Genomic DNA, 16,314 nt, shown 5'->3' on the forward strand with positions numbered 1-16,314 from the left:
ATAGTGCAACAGTAATCTAGATGAGGAAGAATGTATGCATTGAAGAACATTTTTCTAGTATGGAGATTTAAAAATTGTTTAATTCTCATAAGCAAATATAATAAGGAGTTGCATTTATTCAGTGTCATTTGAACATGCATTTTCCAGTTAAGGGTATGATCAATATGAACTCCCAGGAGTTTTTCTGTGGTTGAAGTTTGTATAGTTTTATCTTTGAGAGAAATATTTGAGTCTTTGATAGTATTATATGTGTGGTTTGAAGGTGAAATGAACATTGCTTTAGTTTTTTCAGCATTTGTAATCATTGAATTTCGTTCACACCAGTTTTGTACAGAATCAAGATCAGATTGAAGATTGTTACTAACTGAGATGATAGTATTTCCGTAAGATGATAAAGTGGTATCATCTGCAAATATATCTGATGTTGAATTTGATAAGTGTAAAGGCATATCATTTATGTAAACAATGAAAAGAAGAGGTCCTAAAACTGAGCCTTGTGGCACACCAGACAGTATATCTTGAGCACTGGAATATTTTCCAGACACATGAACTTGCTGTGAGCGATTTGTGAGATATGACCAGAACCAAGTAATTGCATTTTCATCAACATTATATAATTTCAGTTTTTCAATGAGTAACTTGTGATTGATAAGATCAAATGCTTTAGTAAGATCTAAAAAAATAGTTCCAACAAGATTTTCTTCATTTATTGCTTTATCCAGTTGTCAATAATAGTAGTTAGAGCAGTTTCGCACGAGTAGCTTGTTCGAAACCCTGACTGATTTGGGTGAAGAAGAGAATTATTTTCCAGAAATGATTTGAAAGTGTTACTGACATGTCTTTCTAACACTTTTGATAGAATTGGTAAGATTGATATTGGTCTATAGTTTGTTTTGTCACATTTAGACCCTTTTTTATACATAGGTGTAACCTTTGCCCTCTTAAATATTGCTGGAAATATACCCTTTGATATACTTAGATTAAATATCTTTTCTAGAGGTTTAGATATGATCTGAGCACTTATTTTAAGAAATTTTGGGCCTATGCCATCAAGTCCAGTTGATTTACTCAGATCAAGTTTTTGCAGCTCTTTTTCTATGAATGTGCTTGTGACTTTTGGTATTGAAAATGGAGAATCTAGTTTAGTATGGATTGCAATAAACTCCTGTAATTTTATTTTATCACTTTCTGATAAGGAGGAACAATTTTGAGGGCTGATTTGAAAATGTCAATGAAATAATTGTTAAATACTTCTGCTGTTTTAATTGGATCTGAGATCTGAGTCCCCTCCTCATCCTGAATGTAGTTGGTTTGGTGATTGGTGACTTTACCTGATAATTGTTTAAGATTTTTCCACAATTCTTTGGCATGTTTTTTATTGTCATTTATAGTTTCAGAATAGTATCTTTTTTTAGAATTGTATATGAGGCTTTTAACTTTGTTTCGCCAAAATTTATATTGTGCCCTGTCATTGAGCTTTTTGCCTTGTCTCTTTCTTTGGTAGCTTGCAAAATCTCTGGATTGTACCAGTCTGGTAAATGTACATGTTTTACACGTTTTTGTTTGAATGGAGCATGTCTGTTTAATACATCATTGAACAATGAATTAAAGGTATCTAAAGCATCATTTGGGTCCTCATATATGTCTAAAATTGACCATGGCTGTTGTTCTAGTGATTCTAGAAAAACTGATTCATCAAAATGCTTCATGTTACGATACTGAATCATATGATGTAAAGGGCCTTTAGGAACTGTACTGGAGACCTTTCTTGTGAAACACACTGGAAAATGGTCACTAATTGATATGGCTGGAACATTAATTTCAGAGATATTTTGAGAAAAATTTGTATATAGATGATCTATTATTGTTTTAGTTGTGCAGGTTACTCTAGTGGGCATGTCAACAAGTTGTTTTAAATTGAAACTGTTAGTAATATTATCCCAAGAATTGTTGTTAGTAGCTTTAGTAATAGGATCATAGTTATAGTTAAAATCTCCAGTCAAAATAATTTCTTTGTTTTCATTAAATATTTTCTCAATAGTGTATTCTAATTCACAGTTCCATTCCACATTTGAAGATGGAGGTCTATAGATGTAACCAAATACGAATGGCTTTTGTTTGTTTTTCTGTACTTCAAGCCAGATCGCCTCAGTTTTATCAGATTCTAAATCAAACCTACGTACACATTTAAAGTTTTGATTCACAAAGACAATAATCCCACCACCATTTGTTTTTCTGTCTTTACGAAACATCTGGTATCCACTTATTTGAAATTCACTGTCACAGAAGCTGTCGTTCAAAAATGTTTCACATAGTCCAATGATATCGAAATATGTATGATTATGAAGTAGAATTTTTAATTCATCAAATTTTGGATATAAGTAGTGGATGTTCAGATGAAAAAATTTAAATCCTTGTTTGTGTAGGAAGTTATTTTGTTCAAAGTTTTCTGCACTTTTTTCACTACATATGTACACATCCTTATTTTTATTTTTGTCTGACATGTTATTTGTTACCAATGTGGTATTATCCAGGGATTTCTGGGCCAAACATTCTGAATGGTCTTCCTCCTGTGGTAGCCTATTGATCTCCATGGGTATTGCTGATGTTGATGCTGGTTCATTCTTTGTGGGTGATAAGCCTTCTGAAAATTTACAGCTGGCTGGTTTGTAGCACTATTTTGTAAACCAAGCACTTCACGAATAGCTGAATTTAGTTGTTTTCCAAATGTAATTGACCCTTGCTTATTTAGATGAACTTCATCATAGTAAAGGCTCTGAATTACTTTGCCTTCTTCCATTACAATGTTGGCATTGTCAATGAACTTGTATCCCTTTTCTTTGCAAAGGTTTTTCAATAGATCATTTGTTGTGTTGATGTTATTTGTTGACAGAAGATCTCTTTTTTTGGGCAATATAGATGACACCATAATCTTTGCTTTGGGATTGATTCCTTTCAGTGAGTTGGTAAGCACTTGAAATTCGTCACAGATGTTGGCAGGTTGATCAGCATTGGATATGTTGTTGATTCCAGCATGAATGATAATGGCATCTGCTTCTTTGGTTACTGGTGGTTGTGTGTTCTGATGTAAGATGGCTTTGCTGATGTCTTTGACAGTTGCACCACTATGAGATTTAATGTTAACCTTTGTTTGATTAGAGCTCATTTTTCCACTTACAAGTCCTTTTGTGACTGAATCACCCAAAACGAGTACTTTTTTTGTATATGGTTTGGAGTTTGCGTTGCTTTGTTCTGTTTGATTACTGCTGTCATGTGAGCAGGTTGGTACATTGCTGGGTGTCATTATTTCTACATCTGTGGGAATTGATTCACTGTCCTGTACATGCTTTTGAGCTGATTTATTTTGTCTGTCTGCATTATCAGTCAACTCCTTTCTAAGGTTCCTTACTTCTGTCTGCAACAACTGTATGTCTAAATTTGATGCTGCAGTCTCTGCTTTTGTCTTTACCAGATCAAGTGTAGATGAGAGGCCCAACATTTGCTCTTTGATTGTTGACACGTCATTTTGAAGCAATTCATAATGTTCATCTTGAGTTTGTTTTGATGATAGCTTATCTCTGAGTGCTTTATTTTCTTGCTTTAACGATTGATTTGTTTGCTTAATTTTCTTCATTTCTTCTTCAAGTATAAGAACTTTAGCATTTAACTCACTGTCAGCAGCTTTAGATTTGTCTGTACTCTTCTTGATTGATTCTCTGTTTGATAATTTAAGGCTTTCATTTTCAGACTTAAGTTTGCTGTTTATTTGCAGACATTCTGTGAGTTTTGTCTTGAAGTTTTCTTGAATATCACATTGTGAAGCTGCGTCACACTTTACAATGTCTATAATTTGACTTGTTGATATTGACATGGACTGTTGCAGTGAAGATTCTTCATCTGGTTGGAAATCAGTGTTTGTTTCAGAGGAAGTTCCCACATATTGATCTATTTCAGATAAGTTTAAATCCTGATGAATGTGCCTTGATAAGTTGTCTTCGGAGTGTCCAATCTGTTTTGGTAAGGTTTCCTCTAGTTCTTGGGTGACATTGCTTTGTGAGATTATTTTTGATTTTGTTTGTTTATTTTTCTGAGATACTGGTCGGTAGTTCAATGGCTGATTTCTTGGTCCCATCTTATGTAATTTCTGTTTGGGTTTTGTGCCAGTTTCTTCAATGATGGCTAGCTGCCTGTTAAACTCCTCATAATTAACTTTGGCCCCTGATTTTCTTTCAAACTTTTGAGCTTTTTTAAGTTCTTTACCAAGTTTTAACATTCCACTGTTTGATGGACCAAAGATAGCACTGGTGAAACTGCTAATGAATCCTGTTGACTTTGATTTAGAGATATGTTTTTTTGGTGTGGGAGTTGAAGGTTTAACTTGAGATGACACAATCATGTCATCTTTTTCATTTGATGTGATTGAGTCAGCAAGGGCTCTGAATACTGTGTTTCTCCAAAGTAATGCCTCATTGCCTTGTACAACTATTTTGCTGGAGTTGTATGCAGTTATTACAAAGCTTTTCATTCCCAAGCTGTGTTGTAGTTATTCTTCCTGTTTTGGGTTGATTTTGTGAGAAGGTGTAAATATCTGATAATCTAGCCATAATATAATCAAAGTCACTTTTGTTATAGAATGTTATTGTTATACATTCTCCACAACATGTAATGTTGATGTCATAAATAGACCTGATGTTTTTATCTTCATAATCCAACTGAATGTCTGAAGCTGTAAAGCCTGAAAATTGACTGCCATCTGTAGAGCTTTCAAGATCCATTGTTAAGCTGATTGGCGATAATTGCACAAATGGTCCTTTAACACCTTATATCAACAAGTACATTCCACTTTGTCTGGCATTTAATACCTTTGTTTATTTAATGAAAATATTTTCTTGTTCTGTCTTAAAATATGGCACAAAAATCACTTTTAAACTGTATTTTCTCAGAATCCTTTCAATGAAAGTTCACAATTTTTTTATTTCCAGAAAGCACCTTTTGTGTAGTCCAACCCAGTATAAGTTTGAAAATATTCCGACAAATATTTGTTGAGTTATTAATAATTTTCAGCAGAGCAAAAATTCCATGTCTGATCACTTTAGCTGTCAATGCTGTGATATTGCGAGTTATGTCTTATACGAGCATTGGTGGGTTAAAGTCGGGATAGGGACGAGTGGACCTCTCTGTATGCTCATCCTATCGGACGCGTGGATTTTACCTCGTAACTTTACCAAATGCAGAAATTACATCCCTAAAAATAACCTGGATTGACTGGAATTTACCCGCGAATCGTAAAGATATCAAAACGTCATACCAGTAATTTTCCATTCCACGAACACATGCGACCTGTCGTAATAATAATATCTAATTTAGGCTAGATCGCCGTTACTTTTGTTTATCGACACGTACACAAAAACGCGCGTAGTGCATTCATTTTTTAATATAATCGCTTCAAATTTTCAACACTGCTTGAGAAGTAATACAGTTTGAATTCTATAACGATTTTAATAAGATATCGACAGAAATGTAGGCAAAAGTCTATAAAAACGATCGAATTTTCATACATTTATTTGTAAAATTTCAAACAGCGCGATCTTAAATATTTATTTATTTCTAAAAGTAAATAAATACTACATTCTATGGTCATAAAATTCAGACTTTTGACAAGAAAGTACAAAAAACAGAATTAAAAAATCTTAAATAATAAAAAAGCAGCAGCTATTTCAATACATGAGTAAAACAATTTTTGGCAAACAGATTTCTGTGTAATGCGGCAGAATAGGTTACGTGACCTCGTGAACGTAAATAGAAATATGGTTTTAAAATAAAGCAGTATGATGTCGCTGTGGTTTTAAATAAGTTTGATAAGTAAATGAATATTTGTAGATGTATTTTTGACACGACACTATATGAGATATTCTTCTCAAACAATAATGTAAAAAAATTTAGGGCAAATAGGTCACTTATCGTTTGACACATTTACCTGTCAGTTTATACGGGATATTGCACATTCGCTTTTAAAAAAATTAAAGAAGACACTTTTTTTACTGTTTTAAAGAACCGAGGCGGTACGATCAGACAGTGATGTGTCACATGGCGCGAAAACATGACGTAATGCCATGACAATCTCGGGCAACTTTGATCTCCACTTCAGATGCCATGATACCGACACACTTCTTTTAGCTCTTTAAGGGGGTTTTAACTGATGACGAAAACAAGGCCAGTACTTATTTTATCAACAGAATATTTACCGATAATTGTTATTTTTTCCGCTTTGAACAGGGGTGGGTTGATAATTATTTTTCGGGATTTTCGAATCCAAGGCAATCTAGATCAGATAGCCATTTTTGGCAACTTTCGTGATGTCTGGATTTTATTATACGCACCTTGTAAAGAGTTCCAATTATAAAACAAGCGTCAACCACGGAAAAGTCACTTTTATAAAAAATATTTCAGTGATGATTACTCGATCCCGTTACGTACCGAAATTTACTTCAACTGTTTGTTTTAAAACATCATTTTAGACGACCGTTTATATAACTATTCACTCATGTTTTTCATGACTTTCACGTGCGCCTAAAAGTTGCCGCGTCAAAGTTTGTACGGACTTTCACACGCATGTCTTGATTTCTACGGTTTGCACGCTTTTTATCTCCAAAGTATCAATCTTTCCACGAGGAACAGGAGGAAGATCAAGATTTCTTTCGGGGATTAACACGCCGTATTTAGGGCTGCACGGGTTAGTGCGTGAAAAATAATGTTTTTACCGCCAGCGTACAATACTTAGGACTTAGAAAGCAAACATGGTAACAAATGGAGATGGGCTTGGCTATCTGAATGTGACACTGATGGTGATCGATGGGGTCTTTGGCTACGAAAACCGGATATTGCAGGGTCTGCATTTTGTGAATGTTGTGCCAAAACATTAAAATATGGTGGCATGAAAAAACAAAAATGTTGCTAGAATTTTCAGGTAGTTTCAGTCTGAATCTTACAAAAATATGTTGAGGGTATATTGTTGAAACAAGTCCTTGACTTAGAAAAGTTACTGTTAACTGAAAATCATGCATTTTGTGCAATATAATAAGTAAATTTTTGGCACACATATAAGGGTAGAATAGGGCTGTTCTAAGCGTTCAAAATCACTAATTCTCAGAAGCTTGGCCCCCCTACCAGGGCTTTGCCCTGGACCCACCGGGGGCCCTAGCGGCCCCCAAGCCCCCAGCAAATTTTTCAGGATTTTCAATATTCCATACTTTCACCCATGTAAATCTACCCTTCTTACTTTTTGAATTGTCTCCCTTCATTGAATGTCCATTTGGATTTCATATCTGCGACTTTTGTCATTCATGGATGGATTTCAACCACTTTGGTCTGAGACATCCAGATCACTGCTAGGTATATGGAAGTTCAGTGGTTCTACCTAGGTGCCCGTTCCTGCTTGAAGTAAAATGCTGAATGACACTTGAGGCCTGACCATGAAAATCTGAAAGTCACCTTATGACCTAAACTGTATCAGTGTGACATTAAACGTAAAAAAAAACAAATAAAAAAATGAAGTCATATCAATCAGACAGACATAATCTTGTAGAAAATACTGTTGAAAGGGCCTCCATGGCTGAGTGGTGAAGGTTGCTGACTTAAAATCACTTGCTGCACACTTATTTGGATTCGAGCCTCACTCAGGGCGTTGAATTATTCATCTTAGGAAGCTATCCAGCTGGCTTATGAAAGGTTGCTGGTTCCACCCTGGTGCTCACCCATGATGGAATCATGCATGGAGGGGCAGCTGGGGTCTTCCTCCACCATTAACCTTTAGCCTGCTGGCGGCAAGTTATTCTGCCTTTGCGACCAGTGCTGACCAAGTTCAGCCTGCACATCCGTGCAGTCTGACCATGGTCTGCACTGTTCGCTATTCAGTCAGTAAATTTTCAGTGAACACCCCTTCAATTGATAAAAGGTATTGCCCAGATTGAATGATGGACCAGTCCATTTAAGAAATTTAGTAGGCTAAGGGTTAAAGCTGGAAAGTCGCCATATGATCTATAATTGTGTCAGTGTGGTGTTAAACCTAACGAATGTAAATGAAATTGTGTTACACATTTTAAAGACCTGGGTGCAGCTTAATTGCTATGTTACTAATCCCTAACAGGTGCAGACTTAAAACATAATATTTTTATATTTTTAACCAGTCTGCCGGGGCTAATAAAAAATGAGCATAACACAAAGTGGAAACCAAGACTTGTTGATTGGAATTACTATTACCTTGTTCACATTGCCAACACCGTAATTTACAATTACTCCAGAACTAATTAGTAAAATGTCTGAGACATTTTATTTAATGAATAATAATGTTTGTTTTTTTCCTTCCATGTCTCTCATTAGTTAGATTGAGGCTGTAAAAGAGGAAGAAAGGATATAATATCCAAAAGTCTGACTGTCTGCCAAATATACACTATTGAAAACATTGGCACCTTGTACAAAATAAAGCCTGTATAAAAGACATTAGTAAATAAGATGCACTGAGATGTTCAAGGTAATGTTATTTTCATCAGTAAGGTTTGTTTTCAGCTCTTCAAACCTTTCATCAACACCAAATTTTTGTGATTTTAATTCAGAAAATGACAAGGAATGATTAATGGTTTATTTTGTTCTTCTTTTTTTTTTTTTGGTCAAAAGTTGCAATAATTATAATATTTAGTCTCCATTTATATTCCACTTTTCAAAAGACATACCACAAGATGGAGACTAAATATTATAGTAATTGCAGCGTCCATTTGTTCCTTCATACTTCTGTTCATCCCAAAGTTGTGTCCCATCTGTAACTTTGTCGTCTATCAAGGGATTTTAATATTACTTCGCACAAATGTTCCCCATAATGAGATGATGTGTCATGCGCAAGACCCAGACACTTAACTCAAAGGTCAAGGTCACACTTGGAGGTCAAGGTCAACAGGACATTTTTCCTGTCCGGTCTGTAACAATCATCCATCAAGGGATTTTAATATTACTTGGCACAATCGTCCCCTATAAACTGGCAGTATGTCCTGTGCAAACTCAGAACACTAGCTCAAAGGTCAAGGTCACACTTACAGGTCAAAGGTCAGTAATGTTGTTTTTTTGTACGGTCCATAACACTGTCATCCTTTAATGGATTTTAATATTACATGGCAAAAATTAAGCCCATAGTAAGACAATGTGTCTTGCATAACACACAGACCCCTAGCCCAAAGGTCAAGGTCACACTCAGAGGTCAAAGTTCAGTAGTGTTTTTTTCCTGTCTTGCCCATAACTCTTGAAGCAATTTTAATATTACTTGGCACAAATGTATCCTATAATGTGATTTTGTATCATGGGCAACACCCTGACCCCAAGCTTAAAGGTCAAAATCACACTCAGAGGTCAACAACTGACTCAGAGGTTTTTTCACTGTCTTGACTATGACATATAGGTTTTAAAAAATATGACCAAACATTTACCCAGATATTACATATTAGTTAACACTTCCATTCAAAAGAAGGTTTTAAAAAATATGACCAAACATTTACCCAGATATTACATATTAGTTAACACTTCCATTCAAAAGAAGGTTTTAAAAAATATGACCAAACATTTACCCAGATATTACATATTAGTTAACACTTCCATTCAAAAGAAGCTGTATTGGGGGCATGCTCTTTTTTCAAAAGTATATATATAGTTTCTTGTTCAGGCTGCATTAATTTCATAGATACCAAAAAAATGTAAGACGTTGTGGTCTCTTATTCAGATTCAACACCAAAACAATAATTCTTTAGTCAGTCGCAGAGTTTTGCAGGTATTGAAAAACAACACAGCACAGAAAATGCTATGTATTATTGATGCCTGGATAAGCATTGCTAAGCAGCAGAAGTATTGATTAAACCTCTTTTCAACCGTATTATGTGTTACTATCTGCAACTTCCTGGTTAAACAGTACTAAAAGTTATATTTTAAGTGAAAAGGTAAATATATCATGAATGATTATGTATTTTTTGGTAAATATATGATAACTTGTATCATTCTCTTGACAACATTTTGAAGTTAGCAGTCTTCTGTTGTTGGATACCCTGTGTTTATGTGTTCTGGGAATTTTTTCAAGAGGGGCGGGGCTCATTGTTGATCAACCTTAACTGAGGGCAATTAAAACAGGAAGGATTGAAATTATTCTTTTTATACATTTCTTATACTGAAAGTGAACAGTTTGAATTATATGAATTAAAACAAAATGCCCAGATATATGAATATTTCTTGTAAAATTACTGTACACATGTATGATTTTCCCTATGATTTTGTGATAAATTGGGCCACACCTTCCCTTTAGTATGTTTTACCCTTATGTAAATGACTGTAGCGTTTGATTGTTATGCAGATTATCTCACAGTCCACAGAAAGTTCTCAGTAATGGCTCTGTAATGTTTGAAACAATCTCGTATTATTGTTTTATGCCATCCGCCAGGAATGTTAAACCCCAACCCCTCCCCTAACCCTCATCCCCAAGCCCTTTTAAAGGACAAATTCCCTTTTCCCTGCAGAGTAATCAGAGAATTACTGGGACAATCAGAATTGAAAACCAACAGTGATTATAATTGGCTGTGTAATGCATTGAATTGTCACTATAGAGCTGTGAATCTCTAAACAATTAGAAGAATGTTTACTTGTTTTTGTAATTAAGTGTTTGTTTGTATGTAAGAAATCATATCGATTATAGTTGCAATCGGTAACCCATATTGGCGAAGACTGTTAGTTAAACCCTTATCATGCTGGACACGACTGATTCTGCCTTTGCAACCATTGTAGATCATGATCAGCCTGCACACCCATGCAGTCTGATCATGATCTGCACTGTTCGCCATTCAGTCAGTACCTTTTTGGTAAGCACCCCTTTTAACAGTTAATGGTACTGTCCAAATTGGAACTTAAAACAAATGCTCAGCTCAAATTTAGCTTGAACTTACTGAGATTAAGTACAATAGCTTGTATCATTCAATAAAAACTGTTGTTATTTCTGCCAGTAATATTTTTATTTCACTTTTACTGAGACATAATGTATTGTTTATTACCTTTTATGAGTACACAACTTGTATTTTTCGTTTTATATCAGATGATAACATATATATTTTACCATTTAATGATTCATCAAACATTGCATGGTAATTGAGCGCTCAATCTTTCTTTTTCATATCTCACAAAATCTTGTCATGTTTTAAGTAAATAAAGTTTATAAATCATTGTGAAGGATATACACTCCTGTGCAGGTACAACGTCACATAAGTTTGTGTTAATTTTCAGTACACCTTTTTGTGAAATTTAGCCATAGTGTGTTTGACAGTTTCTCAGTAGGATTATATTTTTTGTTTATTTTTTTAATTCATAAGTTTAATGTTACAGCAGCATGCCTCCAGATTTGGCTAAAAAATAATCTTTCTTTCAAATTGAAGTTTGGTCATATTATGAACATTAGAATATGAATTTATGTTTCTAAAATATCTTAAAAGTCCCAAATCAAGAAAAAAATATGACCGTGCCAGGAATCGAACCCAGGACCGCTGTGGCAATAAAGACATTTTTCCGTTGTCGTAACCAATAGCGCTGTAGCTGAAGTAGTGAATAATGGCTTCAAAATATAGATATTTATAATTGAGACAGTTTACCTGGAGTAAAAGCGTGACAAACGCTTTTCGATTTTCATCGTAAAAAGTAGTAAAAACAGCAAATTCTCATGTGTTTCCGTAACATAAAGTTTGTCAGTAATTAAGTTTTAAAGCCTTCTTAAGAAATATAGCATATATTTCAAGATATCTAAAAAAAAAATATTTTTTTGTTGTCGAACGATTTGGAGGCTGCTTTAACTTTAAGAGTTATAAAAATTTCGTCTGGATTTCGGAGCGCTATTTCTAGGTTCAAGAGTTAAGTCCCTTGATTAGCTTTTAGTGTTACATAAAGGTATCTGTACAAAGTCACCGCTATTGTATACCTTACTCTTTAATTTCATCAAACAAGATGGATATTTACTTTCGCCTTTTGATGGCAAGTGTCTCTGCCTTTGCGACCAGTGCAGAACAGTGGCTCATCTTGGTCTGCACTGTTCGCTATTCAGTCAGTAAATTTTCAGTGAATTCCCCTTCAAAAAAAAAATGATACTGCCTAAATTGAATGATAGACCAGTCCATTTTAGAAATTTAACAGGGTAAAGGTTAAAGAAGGCTGATTACATTATTGTACAAAAAATATTTTATTGTTTGTTTCTTTTTCAGGAGGCGGTGATCATGCTGGAGCTGATTTACCCATATTGTTTCACCCGGTCCATGGTGACAACATAGAGCTAACAAATGATCGGAGGCGAGCTAAACGTGGTGACAGTTTCTGTAAAGGCATCTGCTTTAGCAGTCGTCCAATCAAATTGGGCGAGCGTGTGTATGTAAAGTTCATTGACACTTCCGGGAGTTGGAGTGGAGTTTTAAGGTTCGGTTTTACGAGCACAGACCCCGGAACTCAGCGGGGAGAGGATTTACCGAGATATGCCTGCCCTGATATGACAAATAAGCCTGGAAATTGGGCAAAAGCTTTAGGTGAAAGATACGCAGTTGCTGGAAATGAGTTGTTTTTCTATGTATCAAGATCTGGTGATGTGTTTTATGGAGTGAATGGTGAGGAGAAAGGATTATTTTTCAGTGGAGTAAACACTAGTGGTCCAATTTGGGCTTTAATGGATATTTATGGAAACACATCATGTGTAGAGTTCTCAAACCCATTTCCTCAGCCGCTAAATAACATGGTATCAAATCAACAATCTATGGGTTCAACTGTGGCGATGCATCAAAACAATATGGCTACACACATGTCTTCGCTAACAATATCATCAGATAACAGAAACAATACACGGAACAGCCGGGATGTTCCGTCAAGCCTTCCTTTGAGTCGATTTCACGGGAATGTTCAATTTACGCCCCTTCCTTTTCATAATCTGTGTGGTCGAAATATACGCATATCCTCTGACCAGACTGTTGCTACACGAACAAAAGAAGAATATTGTAATGCTTATGTGTTTACGTCTCGTCCGTTACGTTGCGGCGAACAAATTGTGATACAGGTGCAAGGAGTTGATCGCTCATTTATCGGGGGATTAGCTTTTGGTTTTACTTCATGTGATCCAACAACGCTAAAAATGGAAGATCTCCCAGACGATGCAGATTTGCTTCTGGATCGGCTAGAGTACTGGGTTGTAAATAAAGATGTTTGTCGGAGCCCTGAGATTGAAGACGAACTCAGCTTCCATTTAACTAATGATGGTAGGTATTAAACTGAAAGTAGGTAACGAGTATATAAGACCGTTGATATAACATAAGGACAGTTTTGAACATTATTAATGTTCAGTTTATAAAATTAACAACAAATAGATTTCTTTTTCTTGTTCTTTATGCTTGTAGAAATTAAAAATTATTCTAAGGAAAACTTCCGGTGATTATGTAAGTTCTTCTTTTCATAAGATATCTGAAATGTATTATTTATGTTGTCTATTAGTCTGTATTCAGACCCATTATTTTGTGCACAGAACTGCTGAGCCTTTTGAAGTTTTATAAAATTATGCCCCATTCCTCCTCAAAACATAGATAATCAGAGATAAGATGAATTTGCTGAGCTAGTGAATGTAAAAAATGAAATCGAGAAAAAAACTGTTCAAAAATAATGACAGAAGTCAGACTAATTATAGGAAATTACAGATTTCAAACGTTTACTTACCACATCTATTTACTGTAATTCTAAAAATATGCATGTTCGTAGATATATTCATGCAGGTTTAATTTCATTGTTTTTCGTGATCTACATGACATTGTGATCCAAGAAGATCACAAATACAAAAGTTTAGAATATAACGTCCCCTTAATGCAAAAAGGTACCATGAGCATATGAATAAAGAAGGCACTTGGTACCTTTTTGCATTAAGGGGGCAATTATTAAGTCCCTAAGTTCCTGACATACTTCAGTAAAGAATATTTGAACAGATTATACTACTAAAAATTCTCAGTAAACGGTTAATGGTAATGTAAGTATTTTTTAAATTACAAAAATTTACTTTCATGTTACAAATGAGATAATGGTACATTATTATTGCTAAATTTAAATACACAGCAAACTTTTAACGCAAGTTCTTCAAGTACTCCACATATTTCTTGTAAATGAAGTAGAGGTTCTTAACCTATCTGAACATTGAACTTCCCAAAGGTAATCATTGCTATCTAAAATATCTTCATTGCTTTTGAGGCATTATTATTAGATTACTGTAAGATAATGTTTTGTTACTAGGCTATGGATTTTTAGCTCGACTGTTTTGGAGAATATAGGGAGAGCTTTTGTGCTCACCCGTTGGTCCTCCTTCACTAAGCATCCCAAATAATTAAATTTTTGTATTTAAGCTATTGGATTTGTCTCGGCAGACATCAGAGGGGATGGATTGAAACACTTCACTAGTGTTGATAGGTAGAGCCAGTGGTCCTCATCAGCTTCCCTGTTGGTTATGTTTTTGTATTTAAGCTAGTATTTTTGCCTCAGAAGCCAGAACTACATCAGGGGTGTTCATCCAAGTTGTCTGTGCAACGTGAAATATTGAGACAATGGGAATAGTGCATGATGGAAGATAAATTACCACTTGTTCAGTATACGTAGTGTTTTTTGTTTTCCTTCTGGTCTGGTGCTAGACTCTAGTCACTAGGTCGAAGGTTATGGTCACACTGAGATAAAGATCAAATAGCCTCATTTTATGTTTGCTCCATATGTTCTTAACTGCTGAAAGGATTTTTATACGCCCGAAGGGACGTATTATGTTATACCCCCGGTGTCCATCTGTCCGTCTGTCCGTTAGCAATTTCGTGTCTGCTCTGTAACTCTAGAACCCCTTGAAGGATTTTGAACAAACTTGGCACAAATGTTTACCACATCAAGACGACGTGCAGAGCGCATGTTTCGGATGGCTGGCTTCAAGGTCAAGGTCACACTTAGGGGTCAAAGGTCATATGGCTTTGTTTCGTGTCTGCTCTGTAACTCTTGAACTGCTTGAAAGATTTTAAAGAAACTTGGCACAAATGTTCACCACATTCAGACGACATGCAGAGCGCATGTTTCGGGTGGCTGGCGTGAAGGTCAAGGTCACACGTATGGGTCAAAGGTCATATGGCTTTGTTTCATTTCCGCTCTGTAACTCTTGAACTGCTTGAAGGATTTTAAAGAAACTTGGCACAAATGTTCACCACATCGAGACGACATGCAGAGCGCATCAAGGTCAAGGTCACACTTAGTGCTCAAAGGTCATATGACTTTGTTTCGTGTTTATATTGCTCTGCATTGCGGTTCTCTTGTTTTTATTTGGCAGATCCCTTTTTTGTTCACTTACAATAATTTTTTTTGAATTACTTCCCTTTTAAATAGCTTATTTTGTAACTTTTTTATTATTGGCCGTAGGAAAAAACCGAGACCACTTTTCTGTGGTACAACATGGATGGTACCTCCAATTTTTAGGTGTATTTTTACATATCTGTACATGTTAAGAATTTTTTTTGTGGACTTGGAGATTTTTTTTTTTTTAATTTCTTCCCGTCCTTTGGGTTTCAACAGTCAAGTTTTTTAAATTTTGCCCCCTTCCTCTGATATAACCCTTTGGGCGTATATTGCCCCGCTTGGTGGAGCTCTTGTTATGAAATTAATATATCAATTGTTTCTGCTCGAGTCAAGTGGTTCAAGATCAGTGTCACATTTGGAAGTCAGAGGCCATGATTATAATATTTTACTACCTCTTTATCAAGGAGGTGTCTGATGGGTACTAATCATCTTTATTGATAGCTCTAGTTTCTTCTTGCAATTGTATTAGTACCTATCACATTTGAAAATGAATGTTACTCCGTATCTTGTATGGAGTTTCATTGCAACATTATCTATTTGACCTGGTTCGTTAATGCTCTGTGTCAAGGTCACATGCTTATCCACAAATTATGATATAGACGAGTTCAACACCTTCTAATTTGATACTAAACAAGTCCTTAATTGGGTTTCAATCACATACCAGTCTACCTCTCGGCCTTTGCGTCAGAAGCAATAAAGAATACTGTTCTAACTATTCTGCCAGGCCACAGTAAAATGTCTTTTCAGCCAATATCAGATGCATTAAAATTTAAAATCTATGAGCTGGTGTCCCAAGAGTAACCGAATTCCTACAAACAGACACAGAAATATTTCAGATTTTTACCTAATGAACATAAAATGCCTCATTACCCACCTGTCTGTCTAACAATTTTTTCTGTCTGTTTC

The 16,314-nt window shown here is 35.3% G+C and overlaps 1 protein-coding gene across 2 annotated transcripts in view; it reads left to right on the forward strand.

Annotated features, from left to right (window-relative positions):
• Nucleotides 1-16,314, forward strand: part of LOC123547424 (protein neuralized-like) — a 48,362-nt gene that overhangs the window by 23,063 nt on the left and 8,985 nt on the right. For both annotated transcript variants that reach the window (XM_045334522.2, XM_045334521.2), the window contains exon 2: nucleotides 12,270-13,304. In XM_045334522.2, coding sequence (XP_045190457.2) covers nucleotides 12,270-13,304 — 1,035 coding nt within the window. The remainder of the gene's footprint in view (nucleotides 1-12,269; nucleotides 13,305-16,314) is intronic.

Source organism: Mercenaria mercenaria, chromosome 9 (genome assembly GCF_021730395.1).
Source record: "Mercenaria mercenaria strain notata chromosome 9, MADL_Memer_1, whole genome shotgun sequence".
In the NCBI taxonomy this organism is placed as follows: domain Eukaryota; kingdom Metazoa; phylum Mollusca; class Bivalvia; order Venerida; family Veneridae; genus Mercenaria; species Mercenaria mercenaria.